Raw genomic sequence first — 15828 nt, 5'->3', positions numbered from 1 at the left:
TATTGGAGGGAGATATCATCATTTTACCCAAGTAAACCGGGGTTCAGCATTTGTTGCGAACTCTCGTGTTTTACTTTCTGTTTGCCATAATCGAGTGGATCAGCTCTTACAAGCTTCTGTTCAGCTTTTGAGCTTCTATTGGCATATTTAGATGGACCAGCTCTTATGAGCTTCTGTTGACGATGTACTTTTATCCGTAAGTCGTTCTTCGAATGGAAAATTTTTGATAATGTGATTTATTAAATGAATTTGACAAACATGTTATTTATTTTTATATTGATTTGAATACGGATGTATTTATCAATAGAAGTTGTGAGTGACAGGAAATTGACAGTGAATGACAGGGAACTGACATGAATGATTTTATTTATTTGACTGGTTATAGTAGGTTCGTTAAGATTTTGTTTAACCCGTCGAACTTACTAAGCTTCATTAAGCTTATTTGTATTGTTTAATATTTTTGTAGATTTTCAAAATGTTGGACGATCGGATCAGCGCTCAATTCACATTATCTAGCTTATCTCGGTAGTTTTTGAAATATTAAATACGATTTATATAGCATGTATAGGCTTTTGTACGGACTTGTCGAAGTTTAGCTTATGAAAATATTATGAATAATATTTTGTTTATATAACTAACTTACATATTGCTTTGAAATTAAGGTATGACTGTGATGTTAGTATAAGTGATATATGTATGTATATAATTGAGTTATAGTGAACTTTGGTAACTTGGTTAGATAAACTAATTAGGTAAGGTTGGATACTTGGTTGACATTTTCCTAAGTTTTCATTTGAGGTGCCTAAGGGTTTATTAGTTGTATATGGTGATAATACATGTTTAAGACTTGATTTTAGCTTGTGTTGAATGCCTTGTTATGACTTGTTGATGTGCAATTTGTTGAGGCTAAGTTGATGTCAATATGGGTGAGAAATGTGGCTTAGAAAATTACCTATTTTCGTCCACACGGGTAGAGACACGGGCTTGTGTCCCCTGTATCTTTTAGGATTGTAAGTTAGTATGCTCACACAACCTAGCACACAGGCATGTGACTTGGTCGTGTGACCCAAGTCAGAGAGTTACACGAGTATGGACACGCTCGTGTGTACCTATTTTGAATGCCCACACGGCCTAAGACACAGGCGTGTCTCCTGACCGTGTGAGTCACACGGCCGTGTGACCCATGCAGCTTTGAAAATTTTTTACTTTTTTAGAAAAATTCTTTGAGTACTCGATTTAGTCCCGACTTATTCCTAACGAGTATTTTGGTCCCCTAGGGCTCGTATAAGGGACAAAATGTTTGATTTCGATTGGTTTCTAACATGGAAGTTATATTATATGAAATGTCTATTTATTTGATTTGTAAACTCCGGTAATGCTTCGTAACCCTGTTCCGGCGAAGGATAAGGGTTAAGGGTGTTACATGAAGCTCTCACGGCCGACCACCTTGAGGAGTAGTTTGCATCGGAGCAACGACGAAATTAGGAGGAAACCACCATAGACAATTTTCAGAGAATCACTAAAATCTTCTTAGAGTTTTTTCTTCATTTCTCTTTAAATTGTTCTAAGTTTAAAAATATGATTGCAAATTATTTGATTGTTGTTCATTTAATGATAATGATTTAATTTGTTCCTTCTAGAATTATTGCAATTTCTTGATTTAATTAGTTCAAATTATGTTTATAATGTTTTGTGCCTCAATTGTTTAAAGTTCCAATTAAAACCATTTATGTTGTCCATACATTAATATATGTTTGAATGCATTAAAACTAATTGCTTAATCAAAACCGAATGGTGATTAATGGACACAATATTTAGAATATGCATGTTTAATCTATATTTGACGGAAATAGGTTAAAGGTTTGTAATAATTCGAAAGAACTCTATTACCTTGCATAACTTTAGATTTATGTGATTAAATTGTTTCAAACAGATATGTCCCTATTACTTTACATAAATTATAATGAATGGTGGATTAAAATATAATCCTTAGTTAAATTTTGACATAAACATATGAAAGTTTTTCTAAGTGACAAACATAAGACTTCGACAGAAGTTTATGAATTTTAGGTTTTGAGTTAATAGATAATCGAGTTGCCATGAAATTTTTTCGAAACATTTGTTTAGCATAATTGTAAGTGAATTAAATCAAGAGTTGTAATTGTTCTAGCTTATTCATGTTATTATTAAATCTTGTGAATTGCTGCTTAAACATTTTATTGCATTTTATTTTATTCTCATTTGCATATTAGTTGTTAATTTAAGTTAATTAGATCATTCACACACTTTCAAATATTTTATTTTTATAACCAACTTGTTAAATATTAATTTTAAAATTATTGATTATCAATACAGTCACTATGGAAACGATACTCTTTTACTCACTTATTACTTGTTAACGACAATGTATACTTGCACATTCCGTTGCAAACAAGTCAGCTTACCCACAACAGTGTCAAAAAGCGCTTGCAATGTGTCCATATTGGAACTAAGGACCTCCGTCACATATTCCTTAAACTGTTCTCCCCTTGGATCTAACTCATCAGTGCATGTTTCCACTAACTCAAGTGTTTCGTTCACTTCACCTATGCATTTCTCGAGATGGACCATACAACTTTTCAAAGTCGACAGCATATCCCTCGATCTGTTATTTTTCCTAAACCTCCCACGAGTCTCCATTGGGATATTCTACTCGTCTCCTCCTTTTGTCATCTCAACCCCGCCTTTGAACCTTAGCTCTGATACTAACTATCACGAGACTAGAACTTTAGTCTCGTAAACCGTGCGACCTTAGGCTATTTATTTGCTTTGAATTTGCCTAAGTCAGCCTAACTCTTGCAAAAGTGAGAATTCTCGCAGAAATTCTCTAAGGCACCAAAAATATAGCAGAAGCACACTCGAGACGAAAGAGCAACAAAGAACAAAAAAGCCAAAGGAAAATAACACACCAAGTGCTTAAGTAAATGTTCTCAAATATATTCACAACTATGAATGGCATGCTTACAAATGAGGGGGAAAGACTCTATTTATAGTTGAGCTCCCTTAAAACCAACGGTATATATTGAGTTAGATCGACGGTCAAGATTAGAGCCTATCTACAATTGAGAGTCCTAAATTATTTAAACTCTATACAATCTTATCCCTTTAGGATTTACACTATTTACCCTGGTAACTTTAATTTTATTGGAGTGTTTCACTGGGCTACCAAGGCTTTAAGTAGATAGGTTTTCCCATGGGTTCCATTAGGTTATATGAGCCCCATTTCATCAATTAACCTCTATGAGACACTTTTTGCACAATTATCACGAGATTTGATTCACGACCCGTGACACTAAAATATTAATAAATTTTAATGTTTCTTCGTAATATAAAACACACATCCTATATTCCATTTGAAATGTACACCTTACCATTTTTAGCCATGTAATCTCTATGGTGTCAAGAGCTCTTCATATTCTATCTTCTTTACCTTGTAAGAGATAAGTCTTCCATAATCTATTTATAAGGCATCACACATGTTATGCTTTTGCAGGGTTTTTTACAGAAATAAGTTAAAAAAATTTTAATACTGAAATAGATTGTCAGATAGATTATTTACGGAAATGGTACATTTTTTGTAATGGCGCCTATCTCAGAGGCGCCAATGAAATAAAAAATATGAATTTTTTAATAAAATATTATTTTTTATTTTTTAAAAAATATTTAAATATAAATACGGGTCAAAATACGGTCAATGGGTCAAAATACAAAAGGAAAATGGGTTTTCGGGTGGCGCTTGTCAGGTAGGCGCCACTAATTGAGCCTCATAGGGAGGCGCCATTAAAAGTGCCTCATAGGGAGGCGTCAATGGCATGGCAGCACCGCCTTTTGCCTACCACTGCACTGCTGCAAAAGCAGCATGGTGTTGTCTCTTCAACACCACAATTTTCCAGCCTATAAGTAAATGGTCCCCAAGCCCTTGCATGGACGGTAGAGAGAAAAAAAAAAGAGAAAGGAGAAGAAGAGAAGAAGAAGAAGAAAGAAAAAAAAAGGTAATGTATTATTTTAGTAAATAATTTTGTTTATAATTTAAAGAGTTTAATTAAGATATTGTGAATTCTTTGTTATTAATTATTAATTATAAATTATTTATGTTTAGTGTTTATAGTTTTGGATTAGTATTTTGTATGAATATTGTAATTTTTTGTATGAATATTGTAATTATTTTATAATTAATTTGTTAGTAATTTAGGATTATGTTATAAATTTTTGTGTTTGTAATTATTTTAAAATTAATTTATTAGTAATTTAGGATTAAGTTATAAATTGTTGTGTTTAGTTTAGTATTTGGTGAGTTTAACATATAAGTTTATAAAAAAATTAAAAATCATTTTATTAAAAGTTTAATTATGACTGACTTTTTTAATCATATAGTTGCTGTTAACTCATTTAATTTTTATATAATGTAATTTTTATATAATGTAATTTTATTTGATTTTTTATTTATTTAACAGTATTTATTAATTTTTTGAAACAAATTAAATGAATTCATTTTTTTAATTGCAGATTTGCAGGGAATGGGTTCTCTGATTAATAATAATCACATATCAAGTACTATTAATGAGATGGTAATAAAATTTTTATTTGATACTCATATTATTTGCTGAATTAAATTATATTGTATTAACTATTTTACTAATTTAATAATGTCAGGGTTCGTACCGCGTATTGAGGGGCCGTGTTAATAGTATAGGGTTTCTGCCAGATGAACGCCTAATACCATACTTAGAGTTAGTCGGGTTCAGATCAACGGCATTGATCCGAACTTTTGATCTGCGATACGAATTGATTTCCGATTTAGTCGAGCGATGGCGTCCGGAGACCCACACATTTCATTTGCCGTGTGAAAAGTGTACCATCACTGTAGAGGATGTTGCAGTACATCTTGGGCTTCCCATAGATGGGAATGCAATCACGGGCGTAAGTTCAATCTCTAGGCCGGCTACCCTTTGCTATGAATTACTTGGACGCTCGCCAAGTGAGGGGAAATTTACCAGTTTGAGATTGTCATGGCTAAAGTCCAATTTTGAGCATTTGCCGAGTACTGCCAATGAATGGGAGGTGATGCAGGCCGTTCGAGCTTACGTTATGCACCTTATAGGGGGTGTACTCATGCTGGATGCAAACGACAGTAAGGTCCACTTGATGTACTTACCCCTATTATCCAATTTTCATAACACTTGTTCATACAGTTGGGGGTCCACAGTTTTAGCCATGCTGTATCGCGAACTTTGTCGGACGATAGATCCTTCTGCAATGGACATAGGTGGATGCCTCATACTGCTACAGTCGTGGGCACTTTACTGGATGTCATTCTTGGCATCCATTAGTCACCAATCATATATATTTCCACTCATTAATAGGTGATGAATTTTTACTTGTTATAATAATTAGTTGACTTTTTTATATTATATTATTCTAACAATTTGTTTTCATAGATGGAGTAATAATCGGGGTATCAGGAGGTCATACACGGTTCCGATATACTGTCTAATGATTGGGAATCATGCTAGAGAGGGGGTAGGTTTTTCCAATATAAACTTAATTTTATTATTTTATCTCACTCGACCCACGTTAATATAACAATGTTATTAATTGTGCAGTTCATTTGGATGTCGTATTCTGTTCCAAAAATTATGGTAGTTATCCCCTCATCTTCCCACGTCCACTCAAACCTATGGTGCATTAGCACACCCGTTATCAATTTTCACATAGTGGAGTGGTATCATGGCAATCGAGTACTCCGGCAGTTCGATTGCATACAGTATATCCTGACCCTGCCAGTACAATTGGGGGAGATCCATGGGATGAGCAAGAGGGGGAGGTATGGAGATAATTGGGGAGAAGTGCATAAAGAATATATTACGATGTGGAACAACCGGTTTAGAAGGGTACCTCAGATGGATCGTGCTCGGGATCTGCAGCCCTCGTTAGAGTACATACAGTGGTACTGTGAGATAGGGAAATCATTTCTATTTGGTAAGCGGTCGATGGTAGTCCCTCCGCATACGATACGAATTAGGCAACCTCTTCCAGATCCGCATCATGCACCAGAGCAAGAGCCGGAGCCGGAGCCGGAGCCGGAGCCGGAGCCAGAGCTAGAGCCGGAGCCAGAGGCAGAGACGGAACTACATTCTAAGGATAGTTCTTATCATCCAGATTTGGGGGGCGATGACTATTTCGCGGGCTCGTAACCACCTCAGTACCCCGCTCCTTCCGACTTGTATCCGTCGTCGTACTCCACTCCTCCCGGCTCAAGTTCATCGATGGCATTTGAGACATATGATTTTTCATCTATGTTTCATACACCCCAACATACGGATGAGAAAGTTGATCAGCGTAATCGCCCGCAACGTAAGCGTTAAGCTCCACAAAAATATACCCCTATAACCACACCATCAAACTATCAATTTTAGGAGGTTTTGTAATATAAACAACCTCATATTTATGTAATGAATTTTGTTGGCATTTTATTTATCAGATGGAGATAATTTTTTTGCGTTTGCAATTTAAATAGTCAACTGTGTACTTATATAATGACTTTTTGCCTTTTATGTAAATAAAATTTTATGGTTTTTTTTTATTTTGAAATTTCAAATTGCTCCATAACTGCAACAAATTGTAGACAAATTTGTGATTCAATCCTCTCAACATGCAATGAACTACATATCAATTTCTACCCGATTAAGACGATTGTCCAACATGGTAGTTTCGGAGCGGGCATTTACTCCAATTATGACCAGCTAATCTGCATACGCCACACAACTTCCCGTCGGATTTCTCCCTAATGTCCATTTTGTTATGAATTCTGAATGATTGCGGACGACCTTTCGGGTTCCTACGCAACTTTTTGTTTGGGACAAGCTCGAAGGTCGTCGGAGGTACCTCCCAAGTAGATAGGTCAGGAAGCATGGGGAAATCATTTTCCCATACACGCAACGTGCGTTCCATGGTGTACACTTCATTAATAAATTGTTCTACATTTAGTCCAACTTTAGCACAAGCTGCCACGACATGTGCACATGGATAATAAAGTGTTTGAAACCTCTTGCAGTCGCACCGTTTATTTCAGAGATCAACTCCGTAGGACCTATGTGGTATACTGGGTCGACGACCGATGGTCTCTGTAACTCGAAACGTTTCATTATATCTTGAATATACTTTTACTATAGTCGACCTTGTCATCCAACGGTTTGCAACCATTGCATCCCTAACATCTTCGACAAATACGTGTTTTGCCTCCATCTGGTTCACTTGTTGCTGACCCATTCTTGGCATCAAGGTAGCCAACCTATAGAACGTAGCCAAGAAGACAGATGAAATTGAAAGATACCGTGTTTTTAATAACACAGCGTTGATCCCCACCACTAAGTTTGTGGTCATTTGACCATAACGAAAGCCCTCGTCAAAACTTTGAGTCCATTGCTACGGCTCCATGGTACCCAACCACTGCCGGAAAGATGTGTTGCTTTGACCCTCCATGTCACTCTCAATTCGGGTCATTCTTTGGCGAAAAATGTGTGGCTCTAGCTCGTGCGCTGCATATGTATTAAGAAAATATAAGTTACAGTATTGCTTTAAAACATTAAAACTTATATTAAAAAGATAAGGTAATTCTTTACCTATTCTCACAACTTGTCTCTTCCAGTCTGCATTCTTATAATCTCGCTGGAAGTTAGTCGTGATGTGCCGGATGCAGTAAATAGATCTCCATGGTACACCGAAATGCCTAATGGCTGCAATTAATCATTTCCCTCTATCAGAGATGATGCAAATATTGTCGTTGCTAATAACATACCTCCGCAGGTTGGTAAGGAAAAACTCCAACGATTCCATGTTCTCCTTATCGACGATGGCAAATGCTATCGGGAGCACGTTCCTGTTGCCATCTTGAGCAACCGTAAGAAGTAGGATCTGTGTGTATTTTCCATATAGGTAGGTTCCATCTACTTGCACAAATGGTTTGCAGTGGGGAAATACGCGCACGCATTGATCAAACGTCCAGAACATTCGATGGAAAATTCTTTTTCTCGATTGTAGTTGATCATCTGGCCCGTAATAAGATCATGTCTGGAACTCAATGATAGTCCCTGGCACGTGTTCCCTCATAGCGGCTATCCATCCCTGTAACTCATTGTACGATGCATCGAAATCTCCGTACAATTGCTTCATTGCCATCTGTTTAACTATCCATGCCTTCCGGTATGATACTCGATACTGGAATCATGCTTGTATTTCAGCAATCAGTACCGAAACTTTAATTGTCAACATGTCTTTCACCATTGGCATGATGCACGTACAGATAGTTTTGGAATCAAGTTTTCGATGATCTTCTATCATACGTGTTGAAGTGTATGTGTGAAGGCCAACAAATTTTCGTATCTCCCACATCTGTGACTTCTGGATAAATGCAGCTCGTATCCGCCAATTGTAGCCTTCTGCCGACCTCCAACACTCTCCAATATATAATGTTGGTTTAGACACGATGACTTTGTAATCTACTGATATATTCATGTTATACCGCTTAATGGCAAATATGCATTCTTCCTTACTTTCAAATCTCTGGCCCACGAACAACTCCTCTGGATCAGAATATACGGCCACTCGGTGAGCAGATAGTATTTTAAGGTACTCCAGAAACTCGGCTGCCCGTACCGTATCGAGGTCTATCCGAGACATGTGTGCCCCAAGATTATTGTGTATCACAATACGACGAATCTGGTTTCCGACTGAAGACGCGTTAACGTTTCCATCCTCATTCACACCTTCGTCATCAATAACATCTGGGACTTCGTCCACGTCGGGATCACTCTCACTATCAACTTCGTAATCAACAGGATCACTACTATAGTATACATTATCACCAATCACATCAGTCTCGGATGCAGCATTAAGATCAATATCGATCCCGTGTATAATTGATTAACTATCAACATATGATACCGGAACCACCATACACGGCGCTTGAACTCCATCTTCTTCACCTAATGGAGTGGGATCTTCAGTTGCCTCCACACCGGCTAACTCAGCAAATAACTGAATCAGTGCATTTTGGTTGCTCCGAGTCCTACAATAAAGAGCGACCATTGTCTCCACGTTTTCATCGTCTACAAGTTCCATTTCGGTAAATTTTATTGGATCTTTCGAAACTGGAAACTTGTAGAAAACTTTTGATATCCTTCTTTCACAACGTCTATAAATTTTTTCACTAATTTTTCCTTCATATCATCAAACGAGATATTTCTATTAAATCTCATTGCTACTTGTTTGCGACATTTAAATATACATCCCACGGTTGTTGTCAAAATTTCTCCATCGAAATAAACGCATACAAAAAACTAATTATCCATCTTCAATACTAGATCTGTTAAAAAATTTCAAATTTCTTAAAACAGTTTCGAAATGTAAAAAAATTATATAAAATTTTTAATGCAAAATTTTTCATTCAGAAGCTAGCAAAATTAATAACCTAACAAAATAACTCTCAAATAATAAATTTACTAACAAGACTCTACATTCTATTTAAAAAGAAATAAACCAAAATACATTATCCTTCTTCTTCTTTTCCTTTCTTTTTTTCTTCTCCCTTCCTTCTTATTTTCGTTCCTCTGCTAAAAATTATGTCTGTGTTTCGGGGGTATATATGGGGAAAAATAAGACCATTAGCGCCTCTCAATATGGCACAACTAATGGCGCCTGTCAGATAGGCACCACCATTGGCGCCTCTGAGATAGGCGCCACTATTTTGTATTACACCGGGTCATATACTGACCCGGGAAAAAAATTAATTATATTTTATTAAAAAAAATTTAATATAAAATATACATTGGCGCTTATTAAATATGCGCCATTAAAAAAATTTAATATTTTTTAATTCATTAGCACCTCTAAGATAGACAACATTACAAAAAATGTACCATTTTCGTAAATAGTCTATCTGACAATCTATTTCAATACTAAATTTTTTTTTAACCTATTTCAGTAAAATACCCTGCTTTTGCAGCATAATATTCAAGTAATGATAGTACAAGGACGTATTCAAAAAACGCAATCTAAACTAATGTTATGTAATGATGGGCAAAAGACATACTAGTGTCATGTAAGATGTTGTCCACGTTGACACAAATAGAATAGAACCTTTACACAAGTTAATATTCTAACAATTTTATTTTCTCATGTTTTGAAAATATTACCAAGTGCGTTTTTATATTTTATTTATTGAAACAAATTTTTAATCTTATTTATTAAAGTTGTCTTTCAATTTTCAAAAATAAAAAATATATATACTTCTAAAATTAAAATAAATGAAAAAAATTTATACATGTGAAATTTTTAGACTTCACAAACAGAATTAGGAGATTGACAAGTGTTCGATGGTGTATAGTAAAATATTAAAAAATAAATATTTAAAAAAATACATAATTTTTTAAAATTACTTGTAGAATAAAAAAAAACATGGTAAGTGTATATCAAATACTACCCCGAAATAAAAAATTGTTTTGAAAAACTATTTTTCTTTATTACGTTTTATTCACTTTAATTTTTGGGCCTCCCGCAATAAGGCGTTGGGTTTATTTTCCAGGTTTTGGTGCGGCAGAAATGAGCATCGATATGGTTTCGGTGAAGTCCATCTAAAATGGGTGGAGTCAACTTAGCGATGCTTTATTCTCAAGCAGCTCCGCTACTTCCCATGCTTTCTTCGTTGCCTCAAATATATCTACTTTTTTGGCTAAATGCCGAAGGGACCACTGGGCTTCATATTTGCACTATTGGATTCTTTTAATTTTTGGGAGCTGAAGGCGTTTGCCTTGTGCTTAACAAAGCTTATACATTAACTACTCCTAGTTAGTGTACTAACAAATGAGTTAATATAATGTTGTGGTCTCTCCTTCCTCACCATTTATCTCCACAAGTACAATTGCCATCCTTAAAATGGTGGAACCTGGTTCTATCCCTCATGATAATCTCCCTATCATATATCTTGGACACAAGTTTTGTTACAGTGTGGCAGTCCTCGCATATCCGAAGATTCTTGATAATTCTAATAGTTGTCCCTGGGTTGGTTCTAAGTAATCCAAATGCAATAGCCAACTTCTCACTGTGCTGATTGATTGCCATTTCTTTGGCTTCATTGTCCAGATCAAGCAGTAGATTCTGCAATGCAGGTTTATATCCTTCCTTTTCAAGTCTTTCAGCGATACTGTCCCACATGCGGTAAATCTCTGCTGCCTGTGGATGGGACTTGGTCCCGGCCAAGAATTCATGGACAACCCCATTCAGACTAATTGCACTGCATCCCGGAAGTTTCGAAACCCCTCGTTCTTTCATCTCCCTCCTTGCTTCAACTGCTTGGTCCCAGTCCCCTGCTGCTGCATGAATGCTCGCCAAGTGAACATACCGACCACCATGGTCCGGATCTTCTTCAACCAGCAGTTTCCCTACCTTTGTACCTAATTCGACATTTTTATGGATCTGGCAGGCATTGAGCAATGCTCCCCAAACAACAGCATTTGGTTTTACAGGCATTAGCTCAATCAATCCCTTTGCTTCTTCCAGGAGCCCTGCTCGGCCTAGTAGATCAACCATGCACCCATAATGCTCTATTCTTGGCCTTGATTTATGAACTCGTTCGATGCTCTCAAACAATGATTTTCCTTTATCAACCAGTCCTGAGTAGCTACATGCTGTCAGAATTGCTGTAAAAGTGACATGGTTTGGCTTGATTCCGACCTTCTGCATAGTCTCAAACCAGTCCAGCGCTTCTCTTGCACGACCATGAATTGCAAATCCATAAATCAATGCAGTCCACAAAGCAACTTCCTTTTTCTTCTGTTTCTTAAAAACTTCTAAAGCTTCTTCCATGTCACCACACTTTGCATACATATCTGTAAGGGCGCAGCCTAAGATTGGATCAATCACAATTCCTATCTTGTCTATATATGCATGAATCCATCTCCCTTGATCCAACGCTCCAAGATATGAACAAGCAGCTAGAGTGCTTGTAAGGGCAACTTTGTCTGGTTTCACACCTTCAATCTGCATTTCTTGAAATAAATTCAAGGCTTCCTTGTACATGCCCGCCCCAACATATCCAGATATCATAGTTGTCCAAGAGATGACATTCTTCGTTGGCATGTTCTTGAAAAATTCATATGCAGTTTCCATCTTGCCACACTTTGCATAGCCATCAATCATCAAGTTCCAAGAAACGACGTCTCGTTTCAAGACCTGGTCAAAGAGCAAACGCGCAGCTTCCATCCTGCCGGATGATTCATAGACATGGAGCAAGGAATTCACAGCATAAACCTCTGAGCCGAAACCTAACTTAACAACGTGAGCATGAATTTGCTTGGTTTCTTCCATAGCTGATAAACTGGAACAAGCTTTAAGCAGGAAAGGAAAAGTGTAGGAATTATGTGGAACTGAAAGATCCAGCATATGCTGATATAAAAGAAGGGCTGTTTCGGGTTTGTTGTTCTCTGAGTATCCTTTAATCATGGTGTTGTACATGAAAGTACTGGGCCTATTTACTCTATCAAAAACCATCCGAGCGTGTTCTAGATTACCATATTTCGAAGACACACAAAAAGTAAGGACTTTGCTTACTAAGATGGTATCTGCAACAAGGCCTGTTTTTAACATCTGTGCATGAATCTGCTTGAGTTCCCCCATTGTTGAACATCGTTCAAGTACAGATAAGGTCTGGGTGGCATTCAATTCCAGGGACAGCTGCTTTGTTGGAGATAAAGTGATGGCTGTCATTTGTTGGTTAATAAGGCAACAATAGTTTCTTTCCTCAATTTAATCTAACAAATGTAGATAAGGTTTTTGACAACTTCATATATATGGATATCCTTGCATTTCCTTTATGTGGTCCTTATTTGATCTTTCGTCAAGCTATTTAAAGCTTAACAATATTGATACTTTTAATAAGAAGAAACTTGCATGCTTAATTTTATTAAATTTCAGGTGTCCTTGTACATTTTCGCTGTTGGAGTTTCACAAAAAGAAAAAGAAAAAAAACCATCGAAATATGACCACCTTTCTTGCAGCCATTGATATGATATCAGCTTGTGGCAGACTCTTGGTTTTTGGCTTTCTCAGCTTCAAGCTTCCTTAGTGTTGTTGAACTCAACTTGCCTCCACTACATCCTTCAGAAACTAGATCTACAACTTCAATCTGCAGAAAATGGCACCATATTAAGACATTTTCCTTGAAAAATTTTGTGAAATTATAAACAAAATTTGTCTTACTTACAAATACTACCAACAGCATGGAAATTAACCAGACAAAAACAAACCTTTAACTGTGAAAGGCCTCTTTCAGCTCTTTTCTTATTAACGGAGACTCCACCTGGTAATGTCTCCTTATTGTCAAGAAACTAGTGCAGTTAGGCAAAGAAGGATTCACTAGCATTATATAAGGTTAATATGATGTACTTCATCTCTTGTTGCCACTTTTACGAACTCGAACAAGCCGAATCAACGTTAATTCATTGTGAAAAGGAGGCATATCCAGAAAGGAAACATCAATTCAGAGCACAAGATCAAGAAAGCAAAGTAAGCATTCCTGTGAAGTGAATTACCAAAGAGTTCTCTTGTATTGAGAAGTTAGTCAGTAACAAACCTGACAAGAATGGCCTCCAAATGTTCATCAATGATTGAAGGTCCATAGGGATCTGTAATAGGTTCAACTTGGACTACTAGCTTTGGTTTGATAGACTGCAAAAAAATAAGCAAAATTTATTAATAGAAAAATCATCGAATACCCCCCCCCGTCCCCCAAATACTCTTTCATGGTCTTTTTCTCATAAAAATACTTTCACACCTTAATGTAATTCTCAACATTATGCATCCTTTCTTCAGTGGGTTGTATCGATTCAGCAAACTATCAATAAGAGAAGGATTGCTACAGTTAATCAAACGCCTTTTTCTCTTAATCCATTTTAAACCAAGTAAACAAGTTTAGGATTTAGATTAGTTCAGAGTAAAAAGTATATTGAATGAGAAAAAAAAATTACCTGTTTTTTGGATAACATGGGACCATCACAAACACCCACCACGATTCGATCCCTGGCAATCTCCGCTGCTGACTATTTCCAGCAAAAGTTTTGTCTCTTAGAATCATATTGGGATAAAGAAATAAAAGTACAACATAGTTTGAGAGAGAGATGATTATGCCAGTTTTACTTTGAGGAAGAGGCGGTGGCCGTCGTGCAAGCGGTCAAAGGTGCCACCAAGAACGACGGCGCCATATGAATTTGGCGGCGACAGTTGTGGGTTCACCAAAGTGGATTGATCCTTTTGCTCTTCCAACATCGTCATCGATATATCACACAACTGAAACCGATACAACAAAGGAAAAGAGAGAAATATATAGGTAGCTGACTTTGGGTTAGGTACACCGAACCTAGACAAGTTGAATCCTTCCTTGGGTTTTATAACTTAAAAAAGGAAGTGCCTATGATCCTGGGTATAAGATTAGTGAAGTAGGAGGACTTTAGCTTTCAGGTACCTTACCTACCTACCTATTTATACTACTTCCGTAATTTGGATCTCTAACTATGAATTCTACCATTTAAAAATAAAATAAAATTTATAAATACAAATAAATAATTGTTGATACACAATATCAACTAGAAAGAAGAAGATGGTAGTGGGAAGAGGACCAATTCACACATGCTAAGACCGAGAGACACAAAGATAAGAGAGTGCTAAGGTGAATGGAGAGGAGGGGGACGAGGATTTAGTTTCTTGAGATTTGTTGGGAGGAAAGAAGGGAAAGCCCCTGAGCTTTGTTTTGATACTTGCCATCATCGACTCAAAACTCAAATGGGTTTGGGCCTAATTCTATTGAGTTCGCGTATATTTATATTCTCCTGCGAAGCCACACGTGAGATCGCGTATGAGACCACATAAACATGCATGAAACCTACCTAGTATGTTATAGTAACGAATAATATCTATATCATATAAATAAAGAAACCTCACCATCTAAGAGAGGCAGCGAAAAACACTCAACAAACTTTGAAGGTATTTATAGGTGGTTATAATTCTCGGGTGATGTTCATGAAAAAAGTGTATCCATTAATAACATATGATTAATGATTTAAACATTTCAAATTCATCTAAAACATTAACATTTTTATTCCTAGATAATAATCGAAAGTATTTGTAATTTTGAGATTAAACCACCAAAGCAAACATTAACAATGTAAATTTAAATAAATAATATAACTAATTTTTAAATCAGTCAAAATACATATAAAATTCAATACCATCCAATTAATTAAAATCAGTTCAAACAATAAACACATTAGCAAAGTCAATAGCTAATGAAACATCGGTGCCCATGTTATTATCAAAAATATATACATATAATTCATTAATTAAAAAAATTAACAATTTAATATTAAATGACAGTAAGAAAAGGTATTTGATCTAAAGGTACGTATAAACACCTATACACATTCATTATTACAATTTGCAACTTTCCAATTTATAGCTTAAAAAATCCTATATTTTGTAAAAAAATTCTATAGAATTTATTGCATTATACTTGGTATTTATTATAACTTGAAAAAAAAATTATTATTTGATTCTTTCCATTTGACTCTTGATAAATTTCCAAATCAAATTTATTGAGAAAATAAATTTTTCCTTGATAAATTCATTTTTAAGTTTTTTATTTTATTTTTTATGTTGAGTTTTATTTGAATTTTAGATCAAGTTTTTACTTGGTCAGATTTTATGGGTTTGAGCTAATAAATAAAATAAATCGGTTCCACT

The 15828-nt window shown here is 35.9% G+C and overlaps 2 protein-coding genes across 3 annotated transcripts; both read right to left on the bottom strand.

The window, feature by feature from the left end:
- Window positions 1–10584: 10584 nt before the first annotated feature.
- On the bottom strand, window positions 10585–12862 carry LOC107889775 (pentatricopeptide repeat-containing protein At5g66520). The gene has a single exon (XM_016814334.2). It carries the CDS (start codon window positions 12799–12801, stop codon window positions 10933–10935), a length of 1869 nt encoding a protein of 622 aa, XP_016669823.1. The 5' UTR covers window positions 12802–12862; the 3' UTR covers window positions 10585–10932.
- A 107-nt stretch (window positions 12863–12969) lies between these two features.
- LOC107889776 (phosphopantetheine adenylyltransferase) lies at window positions 12970–15044 on the bottom strand. 2 transcript variants are annotated; one of them, XM_016814335.2, is made up of 6 exons: window positions 14230–15044; window positions 14061–14132; window positions 13868–13927; window positions 13667–13761; window positions 13341–13410; window positions 12970–13219 (listed from the first exon to the last, which is right to left on the bottom strand). In XM_016814335.2, the coding sequence occupies exons 1-6, from the start codon at window positions 14362–14364 to the stop codon at window positions 13106–13108; spliced, it is 546 nt and encodes a 181-aa protein (XP_016669824.1). In that variant the 5' UTR covers window positions 14365–15044; the 3' UTR covers window positions 12970–13105. The 2 variants fall into 2 exon arrangements, with proteins under 2 accessions (XP_016669824.1, XP_040964403.1); XM_041108469.1 differs by lacking the exon at window positions 13868–13927 and having other exon boundaries at window positions 14230–14879.
- Between the last annotated feature and the right edge of the window lie 784 nt (window positions 15045–15828).

This window comes from Gossypium hirsutum, chromosome D12, assembly GCF_007990345.1.
Source record: "Gossypium hirsutum isolate 1008001.06 chromosome D12, Gossypium_hirsutum_v2.1, whole genome shotgun sequence".
NCBI lineage: Eukaryota > Viridiplantae > Streptophyta > Magnoliopsida > Malvales > Malvaceae > Gossypium > Gossypium hirsutum.
Note: the sequence above shows the minus strand (reverse complement) of the source record. Positions and strands in the feature narration are given on the sequence as shown.